At 50.7% G+C, this 15,976-nt stretch overlaps 1 protein-coding gene and 1 long non-coding RNA gene across 3 annotated transcripts; both read left to right on the forward strand.

Moving 5' to 3' along the window:
• The first annotated feature begins 1,402 nt into the window (after nt 1–1,402).
• Nucleotides 1,403–11,690, forward strand: LOC306647057. Of its 2 annotated transcripts, XR_013760039.1 has the most exons (4): nt 1,403–1,879; nt 9,516–9,681; nt 11,024–11,109; nt 11,565–11,690. It is a non-coding gene; the product is annotated as an uncharacterized lncRNA (long non-coding RNA). The 2 variants fall into 2 exon arrangements; XR_013760040.1 differs by lacking the exon at nt 9,516–9,681 and having other exon boundaries at nt 11,563–11,690.
• Nucleotides 11,691–12,266: 576 nt separating this feature from the next.
• Nucleotides 12,267–15,532, forward strand: RPL18A (ribosomal protein L18a). Its single transcript, XM_079116081.1, has 5 exons — nt 12,267–12,424; nt 13,753–13,932; nt 14,443–14,572; nt 15,119–15,228; nt 15,390–15,532. Exons 1-5 carry the CDS (start codon nt 12,407–12,409, stop codon nt 15,480–15,482), a joined length of 531 nt encoding a protein of 176 aa, XP_078972207.1. The 5' UTR covers nt 12,267–12,406; the 3' UTR covers nt 15,483–15,532.
• Nucleotides 15,533–15,976: the final 444 nt, after the last annotated feature.

Below are 15,976 nucleotides of genomic sequence, written 5' to 3' on the forward strand. Positions count from 1 at the left end.
GAACTGACCGGCACCTGGGGGGACTGGGCTGGATCTCCCCAGGAAGGAGACAGGGAAGCAGCCCAGGCATGGTCTGGTTCTCCTTTGAGATGCTTCTCCCATGAGACTTGCGGACAGCTAATCGTCACTTCTGCATACCATTCCCTGGACTCCTGAACCGAAAAAGACAGGCAGACAGGCCCCGCCCTCTCGGAGCCTCAGTCTGGCTGGCCAAATTATCCAGGGTCATGAAGAGGCAGGTGACAGGAGAGGCTCAGGTGGGCTCAGGCTGAGAAACAGCCAGGGAAGGAGCGCCCGGGAGGGGACACAGCAAGGCCAGAGGGGAGAAGGACTTCAGTGGTGTGAGGAGCAGCCAGGAGACCCCTGTGGGAGGCAGGGGCGTCAGCAGGAGCCAGATCCTGGGGACTTCAGGGTCTTTAGGAGAAGGGCGGATTTTGTTCTCAGAGTGACCAGGAGCCACAGGAAGGTTCAGAGTGGGTGCTGGTGGAATCCAGCATGGCCTGGGAGCCACCCTGGGGAGGAGGGGGCGGGAGGCCAGGGTGGAAGCCTGGGCAGCACGCAGGGAGAGACAGCTGAAACCCAGCGACTCGGGAGGCTGAGGCAGGAGGATTGCAAGTTCCAGGTCAGCGTCAGCGACTTAGAGAGACCCTGTCTCAAAATAAAAATATAAAAGGAGTGGGGGTGTAGCTCAGTGGTAGACCACCCTTGGAATCCATCCCTAGTACTGCAAAAAGCGGTGGGGGGGGGGGGGGCAGCTGGGTCACTGTCCTCCAGAGGCTATGAACCCCAGGAAGTAGAACTTTTTTGTTTTGTTTTGTTTTGTTTTGTTTTGTTTTGTTTTGTATTTTGGTCCTGGGGATTGAACTCAGGGGCACTCAACCACTGAGCCACATCCCCAGCCCTATTTTGTGTTTTATTTAGAGACAGGGTCTCCCTGAGTTGCTTAGCGCCTCCCCGTTGCTGGCTTTGATCTCTCCATCCTCCTGCCTCAGCCTCCCTAGCACCACCCTGCCCAGCAGGAAGGGGAGCTTCGAGTCTGGATTTGAGAGTTCTTTTCTCTGCAATCCCACGAGAAGTCCTGACTTCGATGGTTATTTTGTTGACTTGAACCTCTGGGCTGGGCACCACCTATGGGACAGGCCTGGGGGACAAGGCGGGCCCAGCTCCTGCCTGGAAGAGCTGCTGTCTAGTGGAGGCCATGGTAGATGGTCACCCAGGAGCTAGCTAATCCAAGGACCCTGGAGCCAAGCTGCTAGGAGGGCTTCCTGGAGGAAATGACTTTGAGACTGAAATCTAAGGACAAGGGGGAGGACCAGAGACTGGTTTGAGGTTTGGGGGTTTCTGGGGAGAAGGGCGGATGAACTCAGGGTGGATGGGATCGGGGTGTTCCAGAGAAGGGTAGGGTTTCAGGGACACAGTGACAAGCGGGAGGAGCCAGAGCGATTTAAGGCTTTGGTGGTTTGGGGAAGGGCCCATGAGGTCGAGGTGGCAGTGATCAGGGTGTTCCTGAGAAGGGCGGGGTTTCAGGGACGGTGAGCTGACACTCACTGGCAAGGTAAGATGGAGGGAACGGGGCAGAGTGTGTCCTCCCTCTGCTTGAGGGACCTGCAGCGCTGTTGTGGCAGGAAGAGCTGGTGGGAGCTGAGCTCAGTGCTTTTCTTTCACTTCCTGTGTGGCTTCGGCCCAGAAGCACGGAGACCTGTGTCCCCCATTTCTGGCCAAGACTTGTGGTTTCCGCCCTTGAGAAGGACAGGCGAGTTTCTGGGCCACTGGCAATTCCAGCGTGACGTCTCTGCGATCCTTTGAGAATAAGCAAGAAGAGTGAGACCAGGACAATGGTGACATCTTCAGCCCCAGAGAAGGGACAAGTGGCCCGCCCGTAAGGAACTTCTAGGGGCAAAGCCCGGAGCCTTGTGAACTTAAGTGACACAAACATCAAAAGAGATGATGGTGTTGCTTTTGTTTCCACTTTTATTTATTTTTCATAATTTAAATCCTTGAGGGTGTCTGATGGCTTCGCAGGAAGGTTGCTCTGGAATCTGGCACCAGCCTCGCCACTGTTTCCATAGACGCAAGTCACCTTCTTCAGATTGCTCTGTGCTGTGACCTGATGAGTGTCCCCCAGAGGGCCATATGTGGAAGGCTCCGTCCCAGGTGGTACTATTGGGAGGTGCTGGGATCTTTGGGAGATGAGGCCAAGTAGAAGATTCCTAGGTCACAAACCATGGGACCTGTTTCTTTCTCTTCCTCCTTTGCTTCCTGGTTCACAAGGTGAGCAGTTAGCTCTGTCACTTGCTGTCGGCATAATGTGCTGCCCTCACTGAAGACCTGAAGCAATGGTGCCACCTGAGTTTGGGCTGGAAATCCCAGAACCATGAGCCAAAACAAAACTTTTCTCTCAATAAGTAAATTGCCTCAGGGATTTTGTTATAGTAGCAGGAAGCTCACGAATACAATGTTTTTCTTTGGTTTGCCACCAGGAGACACTGTTCTATTCATGGTACACAAATAGAGTTCAGTTTTCTCTTGGGCATATACACCTTCAATTTTTTTTTTTTTTTTCTGGTTCTGGAGATCAAATTCAGGACCTCATGATGCTAGGTGAGCGCTCTACCACTAAGCTCCACCTTCAGATCAATCACCTTCAATTTGAAGAAGACCTGGGAGTTCCCTTTGGTTCCAGAGATCCCATGTAGAGCCAGCTGTGCTCCTCACCCTTCAGATTTATTGCCTTTTAGAATTCCTGTTTCCTCCTTAGGCTCCAAGATGACAGAATGAGCAAATCAAAATTTTCTTCTGGCAGAGAGTTCATAAATATTGTCAAAAAATAACAAATGAAACTGAAAACAAAGTTGAAATATTCTCCTCACATAAGCAACATGTGGACAATACTAACAATAAGACAATGCCAACAACTTAGAGAGATACAAATCCAGAAATCACACACACAAAAATAATGAAGTGCGAAGAGCCCTTAAACCCAGAAATAATGCCCAGCCTCCTTCCTAATGCGTCCGTCAGCTTTCTGATACTGTACAAAAATGCCTGAGATAGTCAACTTAAAACGTGGAGAGATTTATTCTGGCTCACGCTTTTAGAGCTTTCAGTTCACGATCACTTGGCCCTGTGGCCTTGGAGCTGTGGCAGCACAGTATACCACACTGAGCTGTCACCTCATGGTGACCTAGAAGCAAAGAGAGAGGAAGGAGCTGGGCCTCAACATCCCCTTCAAGAGAGCACCCTCCCGTGATCAGACGTCCTTCCACTACCATCTCCCAGGAGTTCCGCGGCGGGGAACCAGGCCTTCATTCAACACGTAGCACATGATGGAAGGGCAAATCACGACACAGTGAATTCGCATGATCATTTCAATCGATGCAAAACTGATTGGAAGAAATTCAATACTCATTTGTGGGAAGCTGTCCTTATTGAGCAGAATCAGATAGGTTGAGCCATGGGGCGCAGAGGCCTGGCTTCTAGAACCCACGGGAAGCGTGTGGGGCTGCGTGGGAGTGGTTCCCTGTCACCTTCTGGAATTTTCCCCCCAAGAGGATGGCTCCCCTAACTCCACCCTATCCTGTCCATCACAGAAGAAGCTCCTCCCCATCCTTGCCCCCTTTACCGGTCTGTCTATAAATAGAGGAGAGTTGGGGGAGTTGTTGTAAGAGGCTGGAGTGGTAGGACCTGCCTCGCCCCCTCTCATAAAGAGAGTATTGGCTCTTGTGTGTTTATTGCGTAGATACGTTTTTTGGGTAATAGATAAAAAAACAAAAAAAAAAAAACCAAAAAAAAAAAACAAAAACACCAACATCCTTCTCCGGCAGCCAAGGACATGGCCACACTCATTCATGATTTAAAAAAAAGAAAAGAAAACTCCCAGCAAACTAAGTATGAATGGGAATTTCCTCAAGTGGATGAGGAGCATCTACAATACCCCTGCTGGTAATATTACATTTAATGGTGAAAGAGCAAATAGTTTCCTCTTGAAACTGGGAACAAGACAAGAATGCCAGTCCTTAGCGCATCTATTCAGCATTGTTCTGGACGTCTTAGCCCTTGTAAAAAGGCAAGAAAAATAAATAAAAGGCATAAAGACTCCAAAGGAGGAAGCAAAACTTGCTATTTGCAGGTGACACGCTTGATGATTTTGAAAACCCAAGAAAATCTATAAGAACTACTAAAACTAATAAATGAACTTTACAAAAGCATAGGTTAAAAAGCAGTTGAAGGGGCTGGGTGGTGGCTAGCATGTGTGAGGCCCTGGGTTCCATCCTCAGCACTGCATATAAATAAGTACATAAAATAAAGGTCTATCAACAACCCCCAAAAAACTTCTAAAAAGTAATTGAATTCAATACAAAATGAAATTAAATTCTTATATGCTAGCAGAGGACAAGTGGAAGATCAGGTTGTTTTTTTGTTTTTTTTAAGTCCCATTTGTAACAGAATATGTCAAAAGAGATAAGTTGCTCCTCAGATTTGAATGTTAGTGTCCCTCCAAACATTTGTGCAGAGGGCCAGGGACACAGCCCAGTGGGGGAATGCTTCTGAGAATGCATGAAGCCCTGCCTCTCATCCCCAGCCCCGCAGGGAAAAAAATTACTGTGTTGAAATTCTAGCCTTGGGGTTGGGGAGATAGCTCAGTGGGTGGAGTGCTTGCCTTGCATGCACAAGGCCCTGGGTTCAATCCCCAGCACCACAAAAAAAAAAAAAAAAAAAAAAAGAAGAAGTCCTAGCCTTCAGATGGATAGTATTAGGGGCAGAAACTTTCAGGTGATGATGGGGTCATAAGAGAAGATTGTCATAGATAGGATTAGTGTCCTTATAAAGGAGGTCCCAGAAAGAGGCCTTGCCCCTCACCTCATGTGAAGACACAGAGAGAAGGTGCTATCTCTAGAAAGCAGGCCCTCAGCAGACTCAAAATCTGCTGCATCTTGATCTAGAACTTTTTAGGACCCAAAACAGAAATAAATTTCTATTGCCAATGAGCTATACAGTTCATGGTACTTTGTTACAGCAGCCCAAATAGACTATGACAGACACTTAGGGACAAATTTTACAAAAGACTTCAATACTGAAAACTAAGAAATATTGCTAAGATAAATTCATGGAGGCCTAAATAAATAGAAAGGTATACCATGTTCATGGTTTGGAAGTCTTCATATTGTTAACATGACCCTTCTTCCCAAAATGATCCTAAGAGTCTGTGAGAGCAGTGGTGCTCACCTGTAATCCCAGCAACTCTGGAGGCTGAGTTGGGAGGATCACAAGTTCAAGGCCAGCCTCCCCAACTTAGTGAGAACTTGTCTCAAAATTAAAAAATTAAAAGGGCTGGTGATGTGGCTCAGAAGCAGAGGGCTTGTCTGGCATGTGTGAGGCCCTGGGTTCCCCCCCTAGCAGAAAGAAAGGGAGGAAAAGAGGAAGAAAGACTCTCCTATATAAAATTCTGGAACACACACAGGACTCTAGTGACCAAAGGTGGATCAGAGCTGCTTAAGGGTGGAGGGGAAGGAAGTCATCACAGCAAAGGGCAAAGGAGCCTGCTGGGGTGGTGGGCCTCAGAAGGTCAGGACCCTGGCCATGACTCACACATTTGTCAAAGCTGTGTTCACGGTGCTCTATAAATATGTGACGCTTAGTACTCTACTTCCATCTCAGCAGTGCATTGTAAAACTGTGCGATTCAGTACTCAGAATATACCTCAGTAATTTGAACAATGGCCCAGGGGACGGGGGAGAGTAACACGAACCCGCTTCCCACCTACCAGCCTAGCATGGATGAAACCTTCGAGAACCCAGCCTATTGGCAAGGGTGTGCAGACAGGGATCCTCATCCTCAGCTCTCGGGAGTGTCAATGACTCGGTCCTGGGGATGGGATCAGGTAAGAGATGGGAGAAAAAATTACTCTGGGGGTTGGGGGCTGGCAGAGCACTTGCTTGGTTTCTGTGAGGCCCTGGGTTCCGTCCCTGGTGAAAAGAAAAGAAAAAGAAGGCAGGAGAGGAATGGAAGTGAGAGTGAGCAAGCTAGTGAGCCAGCAGCCAGCCCCAGAGCCCAGCCCGGCTCTTTCCAGGAACTGGGCCTTCTGGGAATGACACACATTTTCATTCATTGTATCTCTTTATAACTACAACCAACTGGAGACAACCTAGATGCCCAGCTAGAGGGGATTTGCTGACAAAGCTATGGCCAGTCTTACTGTGGAATACAGGAGTACTTCTTTATCTCTGCAGGATATGTTCTAAGACCCCCAGTGGATGCCTGAAACTGGATAATACCAAAGTCCATATATGCTGTTTTTTTCCTACACCGTCTCCCCCGACCACCCCAGTACTGGGAATTGACCCCAGGGTACTTTACCCCTTAGCTACATTTCCACCCTTTTATTTTTTTATTTTGAGACAAGGTCTTGCTGAGTTGTTGAGGCTGACCTCAAACTTGTAATCCTCCCGCCTGAGCCTCCCCAGTCACTGGGAATATAGGCGTGGGCCACCATGCCCAGCTGAGATCTCTTACTGTACTCACCCTTGTGATAATCTGAGATGAAGTGAGGGGGGTGATGTGAAGCAGCATTAGGCTACTCCTTAGGGTTATTTGAACAAAAACACTGAGACATCGCAACAGTTGATCTAAGAATAGACAGACACATCTACTGTGTAACTAATGTGCGGGTAGTGGATACGGTGTGATACACTGCACAAAGGGATACTTCACATGAGGGGATGGAGGGGGGCGGCAAGAGGTGTCATCGTACTATGCAAAACAGCAGACTGTTAAAAAATTGTGATTTGTCTATTTCTGGCATTTCCCATTTATTTGTATATTGGTACTGGGGACTGAACCCAGGGGCATTCTACCACTAAGCTACATCCCCAGCCCTTTTTATTTTCTATTTTGAGAGAGGGTCTCACTAAGTTTCTGGAATCAAAACTTGCAACCCTCCTGCCTCAGCCTCTGGAGCCACAGAGATTACAGGAGGGCACTACTGCATCCAGGTGGGATTTTTCCCTTAATATTTTCAGACTATAGTTGACTGGAACTGAATTCATGGAAAGCCTGGTCCAGAATAAGGAGTAACGAAGGTATCGTTTAGCTCATAAAAGAATAAGATAATATGATAAGAGCCAGGCACCGTGGCGCATGCCTATAATCCCAGTGGTTTGGGAGGCTGAGGCAGGAGGGTCACCAGTTCAAAGTCAGCCTCAGCAACTTAGCAAGGGCCTAGGCAACTTGGCAAGACCCTGTCTCTAAATAAAATATAAAAAGGGTCTGGGTTTGTGGCTCAGTGGCTAAGTGCCCCTGGGTTGAATTCTGGGACCAAAAAAAAAAGAGAGAGAGACTGAGGATCTCTCTGTGTCTGCCCAGATGTCTCCGGAAGGGAACAGACTTTATTTCCAGCTGGGGACGGAATCGGGAGCCATGAAAGGCCAAGGAGGGAGACGGTTATGTGGTTGACCTTCCGTGTTAGTACGTGCATTTCATAATAATGGTGTTTAAAGGGAAGTGTTTGATTTAAAAGAGAGACATTCAACTGCAGGGGATGGAAAAAAGAGTGATTGAAACTCGGGCTGGCCAGGAAGCAACCTGATCGCTTTAACAATGGGGACGGCAAACAGATCAAGTGCTCCCTGCCCGCCGGGCCGGCGCAGCGTGTCCCAGGTAGCAGTTCATTTGCTGTCACAACAACCTCAGAGCCGTGCACCGCGATCCCCACGTAGAGATGGGGAACCGGGCTCTGAGGGCAAGTGACCAAGGAAGAGGCGCCGGTGGCTCCCTGTCCTGGACCCCCTCCTGGGTCAGGGAAGGACGCGGGGCCTGCTCCTGCTTCCCTGACTCGTTTTCTGCCTCGCACTCGGCAGCTCTGCCATGGCACGCATTTTTCTTATTTAGTTTGGCTTTTGTCCATTACAACCAGCCTGGTGGACTCTCCAGGGCTGGGGTTTGTGGGTTTTTATGGTCGGGGGAAGTTGTAGGGCTGGGGATCAAATTCAGGGCCTCAGTAGGCAAGCTCTCCACCCCAACCAGGGGCCTGGGCACTTGTGTCTTCAGGGCCACCAGGGCCTGGAACACAGCCCCAGTGAATGAGTTCAGAGAGGGAGGCTTGGGCAGGTGAGGAGCAGGGGACACTGACAGTCAGGGTCTGGAGGCACCTGGGGTCAGGGGAGGAGATGGCTTCAGGACATTTTGGGAATCCAGGGCCTGGAGTCAGGAGCAGAATCCTTTGTTTTTTGTTTGTTTTGGTACCAGGACTGAACCCAGCAGTGCTCTACCACTGAGCCACATCCCCCGGCCCTTTTTATACATTATTTGGAGACAGGGCCTGGCTAAGTGGCTGAGGCTGGGCTTTGAACCCTCGTCCCAGGAGCAGAATCCTGCAGAGACCTGTCAGGATGCAAGTGCCGGAGTGAGCAGGAAGGGGACAGACCAGCACCGCGACTGATACAATTTGAGCTGAGGTGTGGCCCGTATCCCAGAGTAATAAACGGGTGGCTTCAAGGTCATGCAGGAGAAGAAAGACAGCCGGGCGGGGTGGTCGGCCCGGCCCTGCCAACCAGGAACTCAACCACACCTGGCTGAATGTAGTGACAGGCAGCCAGGACGCAGAGCTCATGGTCTGCAGGTCAATCAGCAGGTTGCCCGGGACCAACTGGTCAGGCCTAGATTCCAGAGGAGAGGTCTGTGGGGAGGGGCTGCTCACTGGGCAGAAGGGTATGTCCCAAGAGTGGTCCCTCCCTTGGCACAGGAGAGGCCAAAATGCAAAACAAATAAACAAGTAAATAAAGCTTTTAAATACTGGGCAGACCTTCAGGAGCCCACCCCGCCCACACCACCGGGCCTCTCCCACCTCTCCCGGTCACTCTGACCCAGGTCGTGTATGGAGTTGCCAGGCTGCCAAGGCCAAGGCTGGGCCTCAGGATCCTCTCCAGCCCTTCTCCCCGGGCCCCTCCCTGCCCCTTCCCTAATGTCCTTCCCCTGTCCTCCCAGCTCTCAGGGTCCACTGGGAACCTTGGACTCCCTCGTTGGTTTTGCAGGATCCCTTTCGGTGTCCGGTCCCCTCACAGAGCGATGGGGCCTTCCGAGTCGGAATAATCATGCGGCCCTTTGAATGTCACAGTGATCCTACGAGCTGGGCCCTTGTATTGGTCCCATCTCACCGGTGGGGAAATAAGGCCAGCGTGGCGATGCGCCAGAGAACAACCGAGGACCGGTATTTGAACCCGAGCGCACCGCGGACCTGGGTCTGGCTTCTCAGCCTCCGCTGCGCAGAAGGAAAGAAAGGTTCTTTCGCCACCTGGTGGACACTGGCGGCAGCGCCTTTAAGACGGAGCTGCCTTTCACCTGACACCAGCCAGGAAAGTGGGTCCTCCCCGAGAAGAGCTAAAGGTAGACCACGGGCATAAACAGCATGACCTTGGATCACACGATAGTTCCTTAAAAATTACGCCAAGAGCACAAGAAGTAACAGTGAAAAAAAAAAAAAAAGATAAACTGGGTTTTATCCCAATTAAACATTTTAGGATGTCCATCAAGGAAGTTAAAAGACAACCTGCAGGACGGAAGGATCTCACAAGCCACATAAGTGATAAGGACCTGGTATCTACGGAAAAAATAAAGAACTCTTACAACGCAATAGGAAAAAGGCAGCTGGATTTAAAATTGGGCAAAGTATTCCAAAGAAGATATGTAAGTGGCCAAGTAGATGTTCTGCAATAAATAAACAAAATTAAAAGTTTGCTGGGGATGCTTCTCAGTGGTAGAACGCTTGCCTAGCATGCCCAAGCACCCTGGCTTCCATTCCTAGCACTGCAAAAATTGTAAAAAGGAAATAAATATTCAATATTATTAGCCACCAGGGAAATGAAAATCCAAACCACAATGAGATACTTACTCCATGTATCCATGATGGCTATAATAAGAAAATAAAGTAATAAAAATGTTGTCAAGGATGTGGAGAAATTAGAACCCTCATACATTGCTGGTCAGAATGTAAAATGATGCGGGCATTTTGAAAAGGAGTCTAAGCAACCATCCAAAGATTAAACAGAGACACCACAGGACCCTCAGTTCCATTTGTAGTTATGCACTCAAGAAAAATGAAGATATAAATTTATACAAAGAGTTGTATGCAGCCAGCCGCAGTGGCACATGCTTGTTATCCCAGTAGCTCTGGAGGCTGAGGCAGGAGGATTGTGAGTTCAGAGCCAGCCTCAGCAAGACCCTAAGCAACTCAGTGAGACCCTGTCTCTAAATAAAATACAAAATAGGGCTGGGGATGGGGCTCAGTGGTTGAATTCAATCCCCATTACATCCCTCCCACCCCCCAAAAAGAGTTGAATGCAAATGTTCTGAGCAGTTTTATTCTCAACAGCCAAAGGGGGAAAAAACAAATTGCCCATCTGATGAGGAGATAAACAAAACACAACATATTCGTACAATCAAATATTTTCAGCAACAAAAGTAAATGAAGGAGAGGGGATGGGAATAAGAAAGACAGTGGAATGAATTGGGCAGAACTTTCCTGTTCTTATATGAATACATGCCCAGTGAAACTCCACACCATGTACAACCACAAGAATGGGAAGTTCTACTCCAAGTACGTATGATATGTCAAAATGCACTCTATAGTCGTGTATATCTAAAAAGAACAAATTAAAAAGTTTTAAAAAATAAAGTATGGAGCCATGCTCCAACATATGAACCTTAAAAACATTATGCTACATCAAATAAGCTAATCACAATAGACCTCATTTTATATGATTATGTGCAATGGCCAGAACAGGCAAATTTGCATAGAAAGAAAATAGATTTGCACTTGCGCAGGGCTGGGGGGATGGAATGGGGAGTGAAAGCTATTTGTAAAGGGTTTCTTCAGGAGATGATAAAAGTGTTCTAAATGGTGATGATGGTTACACACTGTGCATATATGAAATGTATATGAAAGTGTATTTGCAAATGTACTAAAAATCCTAGGATAGTATGATTTATTTGCTTGCTTTTTTTTTTTTTTTTTTTTATATTGAGACAGGTCTTTTTATGCTGCCCAAGCTGGCCTTGAACTCTTAGGCTCTGGTGATCCTCCTGCCTCATCCTCCCAAATAGCTTGGACTACAGGTATACACCTCTCTACCCAGTGGATTGTACAAGCTAACAGAATTGTATGGGGGCTGGGGAGATAGCTCAGTTGGTAGAGTGCTTGCCTCGCAAGCAGAAGGCCCTGGGTTCAATCCCCAGCACTGAAAAAAAAAAAAAAAAGGAATTGTATGGAATCTTAATTAATCTTATTAATTGTTTTATGATGATGATGATGATGATGATGTACCAAGGAGCAAACCCAGATCCTGGTCCATGCTAAGCAAGTGCTCTACTGACTGAGCTGCACCTTCAGTCCCATTTGTTATTAAATTTTAATTTAAAAATGAAAAATGCCAATGGGACTCAAATGTCATCCCCTTTAAGAGCTCCCTACCTCCAAAATAAATATCCTTATTCATCTTTGTTCCTCTTTGCTTTACTTTATAACTCTTTTTCAATAAGTTGTTTGTAGTTATTTTCTTTTCTCCCAAGAGACTTCTTTCTGCCTGAGCAGCTTGCTAAGACAGAAGCCCCTCAAGGGTGAAGGCTGGATCTTGGAATTTGGGGCATCCTTCCCCTGCTTTCTGTGCTGGGATCATACCCAGGGCCTCGTGCATGCCGGGCAAGTGTTCTACCACTGAGATAGACCCCCATCCTTAAGGATTGAACCTTGAACAATTCTGATGTCCTCTACCACCATCCCCAGGTCCCCCAGGATCGGTGAGAACGGGAAGCAAACAGGTAGTGTTTGAATCTCAGCTACTACAAAACACGAATCAGATCTCCAGTAACATAACTAGCATTTCCTTGTTAAATCAACCTTCTGTTGAACATCTCTAGGACAAAAATATCTTTATTCCCATTTACAGATGAGAACTCTTAGGCACGCGACTCAAGACCTCCGTAGCACAATCCCGGGGAGAAGAGGCGCTGGATGGGAAGAAGCCCCACGAGTTCATCATAAATTCTGGAGTCTCTGGGTTCGGTGCATAAGTACTTCTAGTTCTAGGAAACGAACACGGAAATCCACAAGGAGACCATTCGAGTGCCTACAACTCCCAGAATGCCGCTCGCACCGACGCTCGGTTACGGCCCCGGAACAGGCGAAACTCGCCGAACCTGGGAGATGTAGTCTCGTGGAGAGGCGAGGCCGGGCTGTGAATGGTAGATGGATCCGAAGCCAATGAAGGAGCGGACCTCCTTGAGCGCCTGGACAAGAAGCCAATGAGCGCATAGCTTCTAGAGGGCGGGACTTCCTGCCGTGGGCTCATGGTGAGCGGCTGCGTGAAGGAAAGCACTTCCTTTTGTGGGTGGCGGCGAGCGCGGACAGAGCGCCATGAAGGCCTCGGGCACGGTGAGACTGGCGCGGTGTGGCCTGGGCCGGGGGACACGGCGCGGGCCGCACCAGGGGCCCGGGTCGGTGGCGCTGGCCGAGTCCGCGGTGCGTGCGCCTGTCTGGGTCCTCCCGGGCAGCGCGCCGACGCCCCAACGTGCCGCCAACATGGCGGCCCTGCGGACGCCGCGTGGCTGGGCCGGTGCGTGGCTTGGGTCGCCTGGGCTGTCGCGAGGATGCGGGGGGATCGAGTTTGCTTTCCAGGGAAGGGACAAGTCGCACAGCGTGGAGGGCTGTGCCGCGGCCTGACGTCTAGCCTCCGAGGGTTGATTTGCCCGTCTGCAAAGTGAACTTGGAAAGGGATAGTATCGCTTTTCCCCAGGCGTGGCGGGGAGTAGAAAAGTATAAACGTCGAACAGAAACAAGCAGCGCGGGTCTTGTGACAGTGGTACCTGCTGGGCAGCATCGGAGGGTGCTCTGGTACACAGACGGGGAAAACGTGCGGCTGGGTCGGGCTTGGGGGCGCCCACCTGGAATCCCAGCCGCTCGGAAGGCGGAGGTAGGAGAAAGGCGAGTTCGAGGTCAGCCTGGGCAGCTTAGCAAGATCCTGCCTCAAGAAAAAAGAAAAGTAAATGGGTGAAGTACAGATCTCCGACTTCGGTTACCTCCCTGGACCAGTTGTGGGCTGGCTGCATCTTTCCGTTTCTGAATGTGTGGTCACAAGGCCAGTGGGTCCAGTGCAGAGCAGGAAATAGGAGCAGAGTCTTGGAAAGTTGTGGCTACTTTTCACTGATGTCAGCAAAAGCTGGGTTTTCACTTTCTGCCATAATACGGGGTTAGGATCTGTCAGAACATTGTCACTTTTACTTCTGTGGGGAACCCACGGCTGCAGAGAACCCTGAGCTGTCCTGGTTCTTCCTGAAGTTATCTGAGATCTCAAGGCCCTCCAGTAAAAGAGGGTGGTAGCTAGACCTGCAGAGTGACTCTCAGGGTTGCAGAGCAGTTACGATGACGACTGAAAAAGGCTGTCTAATGGGTCAGTGACTGAGGCTACAGGTCTAGGTCTCAGTTTTCCCACTTATAAAAATAAATGGAGGGGCAGCAGGTTTGAAATACGCGTCTAGCTTTGCTTTCCTAACCCAGAATCCTCTCTTCCCTCACTGTAGTTTGTGGATAAAGCTCAAGTCAGTTGTATCAGCCACAGGCCCCTGAATTCCCATTGGACGCTCTAGGATAACCCTGCCTCTATTTCCTGAATTTGGCTGTCACCAGTCTTGGGAAAGGTGGCAGGGTGGGTCTCCACACTTGGTTCTGGGCACAGTCCTGGCCTTACTGCTCTTTTCTTTCAGCTTCGAGAGTACAAGGTGGTGGGACGCTGCCTGCCCACCCCAAAATGTCACACCCCACCTCTCTACCGAATGCGAATCTTTGCACCTAATCATGTTGTTGCCAAGTCCCGCTTCTGGTATTTTGTATCTCAGCTAAAGAAGATGAAGAAGTCTTCGGGGGAAATTGTCTACTGTGGGCAGGTATGGAGAGTGGAGGGCATGGGATCTGGAGTGGACTCGCACCTTCCGGCGGGCGTTAGGCATCTCTATGGGGTTGGCAGTCTTCAGAGCCACGGGGCCCTGGTGTTGGATGGGCTTCGCCATGTGTATCCGTATTTAGAAAACCCGGGACCCAGGGAGGAGGGTGATTGGCATGGTAACACTCCTTGGTTGAGACTGTCATCCTCCCCAGGCCACATCCATGAAGTGGGGAAAAGCCCTGTAACTGGGCAGGTGCATTGGCCACTTTGGCCTACATGTTCTTGGAGGTTGTACTGGGTAGGCAGCCCCACCTGAACTGGTGCTGCACTGGGCTTTTGGGGTATTTCCCTTACTTGGCCTGTCCCCTGAGGGTGCCTAGCGGTCCAACACTGGGAAGCTGCAGCTTGAGAACCTGGCCTCTGGGGGTTGGGCAGTCTTGGAGGCAGGACTTGGGCTCGTGAGGCCTGCTTCCCGTTCGCACCTTGTGCCGACCGTCCCTTGCCTCGGCAGGTGTTTGAGAAGTCCCCGCTGCGGGTGAAGAACTTCGGCATCTGGCTGCGCTACGACTCTCGCAGCGGCACCCACAATATGTACCGGGAATACCGTGACCTGACCACCGCGGGCGCCGTCACCCAGTGCTGTGAGTTGCTGGTCCCGCCTCCCTTCTCAGGCTAACACTGTGGGCGTCTCCAGTTCCTTCTGACTGAGGTGGCAGCAGAGCAAATAGAGGTGCCTAGGCCAGCTGTCAGGGGCACGCGGGAACCGCACCCAGGGGCCAGAGTGGAGGAGGCTCAGGCCCCAGAGGGCTTATTGTCTGGACCCTGGCAGCAGGTGGACCTTAGCTCAGAGGAAAGAACCCCAGGCCTCATTGTCCATCACAGCCACGCCCTAGGCCCCTGGTTGAGGGATCCTCCCCATGCAGGTCACCTGCCCAGGGCCCACGCCTCTCACCTGCACCTCAACCCAAGAATCGCTGTTTCTTGTAACAGCGGTTTAAACAGAGGTGCGCACAGCAAGTGGATCTCGTCGCCTTTGAGAGGCTGTGGCTGTGCCCCTCAAAGTGAATTTGGAGGTTCTACACTCCTTGTGACCAGGCCTGCTGGGGCCAGGGCCTGCGGCCTCCCAGCCAGCCCCCAGTTGGAGCCCCCGGCCTCCGCCTGGCTGACTGTCGCTCCCCCTTGTGCAGACCGAGACATGGGTGCCCGGCACCGTGCCCGGGCCCACTCCATCCAGATCATGAAGGTGGAGGAGATTGCAGCCAGCAAGTGCCGCCGGCCGGCAGTCAAGCAGTTCCACGTGAGTGCCCCAAGGGCCCTGCTGGGCTGCTGCACCCAGCGGGGGGTGCCTCGGGTGACGCAGTAGTCCAGTGCTGGGTAGGGGGCCTTGCCACACCTGGTTGACCCCCAGAGGATGTGGTTAAGAGACCTTTACCCTCCTCACCAACTTCCTCCCCACAGGACTCCAAGATCAAGTTCCCGCTGCCCCATCGGGTTCTGCGTCGCCAGCACAAGCCACGCTTCACCACCAAGAGGCCCAACACCTTCTTCTAGGTGTAACACCCCCCCAAGGTTACTCAAATAAACTCCTTGGGAACACCCTGGTTCTTGGGCTCAGCGTGCGTTTTCTTTTGCGCACTCTGCGGAACTCAGAACCAAGCGGTGAGAGCCCAGAGGGGTCAGCCCCCGGGGGCAGCTGAGCTGAGTCTTGTGGACTAAAGTCCTCAGTGCAAACAACCAACCCACATTTCCCCCATCCCCTGAGATGCCCCTGCTTGTTCACCAGTCCTAGGCCGTGGGCTGCAGGTTGTAGTTCCCTGGATCTGTCCCCACTGTCTTTACCAGACTCAACTCTGCATCTCCTGAACCTGGGCAGAGTCCTTGGAGGTGGTGGGGTGGCGTCCCTGTCCACCTGCGAGGCTCCCGTCCTGGCTAAACCAGCTTAGAACTGGATCTGGAGTTCCCCAGATTCTTGGGTAGGCACATGGGGGCCCCTGCCCGCCCTCCTAGGGACCTGCTGCAGCCCCGATCTTGGGTAGGAGGTTAAG

Source organism: Sciurus vulgaris (assembly GCF_902686455.1).
Source record: "Sciurus vulgaris genome assembly, chromosome: 16".
Classification (NCBI taxonomy): domain Eukaryota; kingdom Metazoa; phylum Chordata; class Mammalia; order Rodentia; family Sciuridae; genus Sciurus; species Sciurus vulgaris.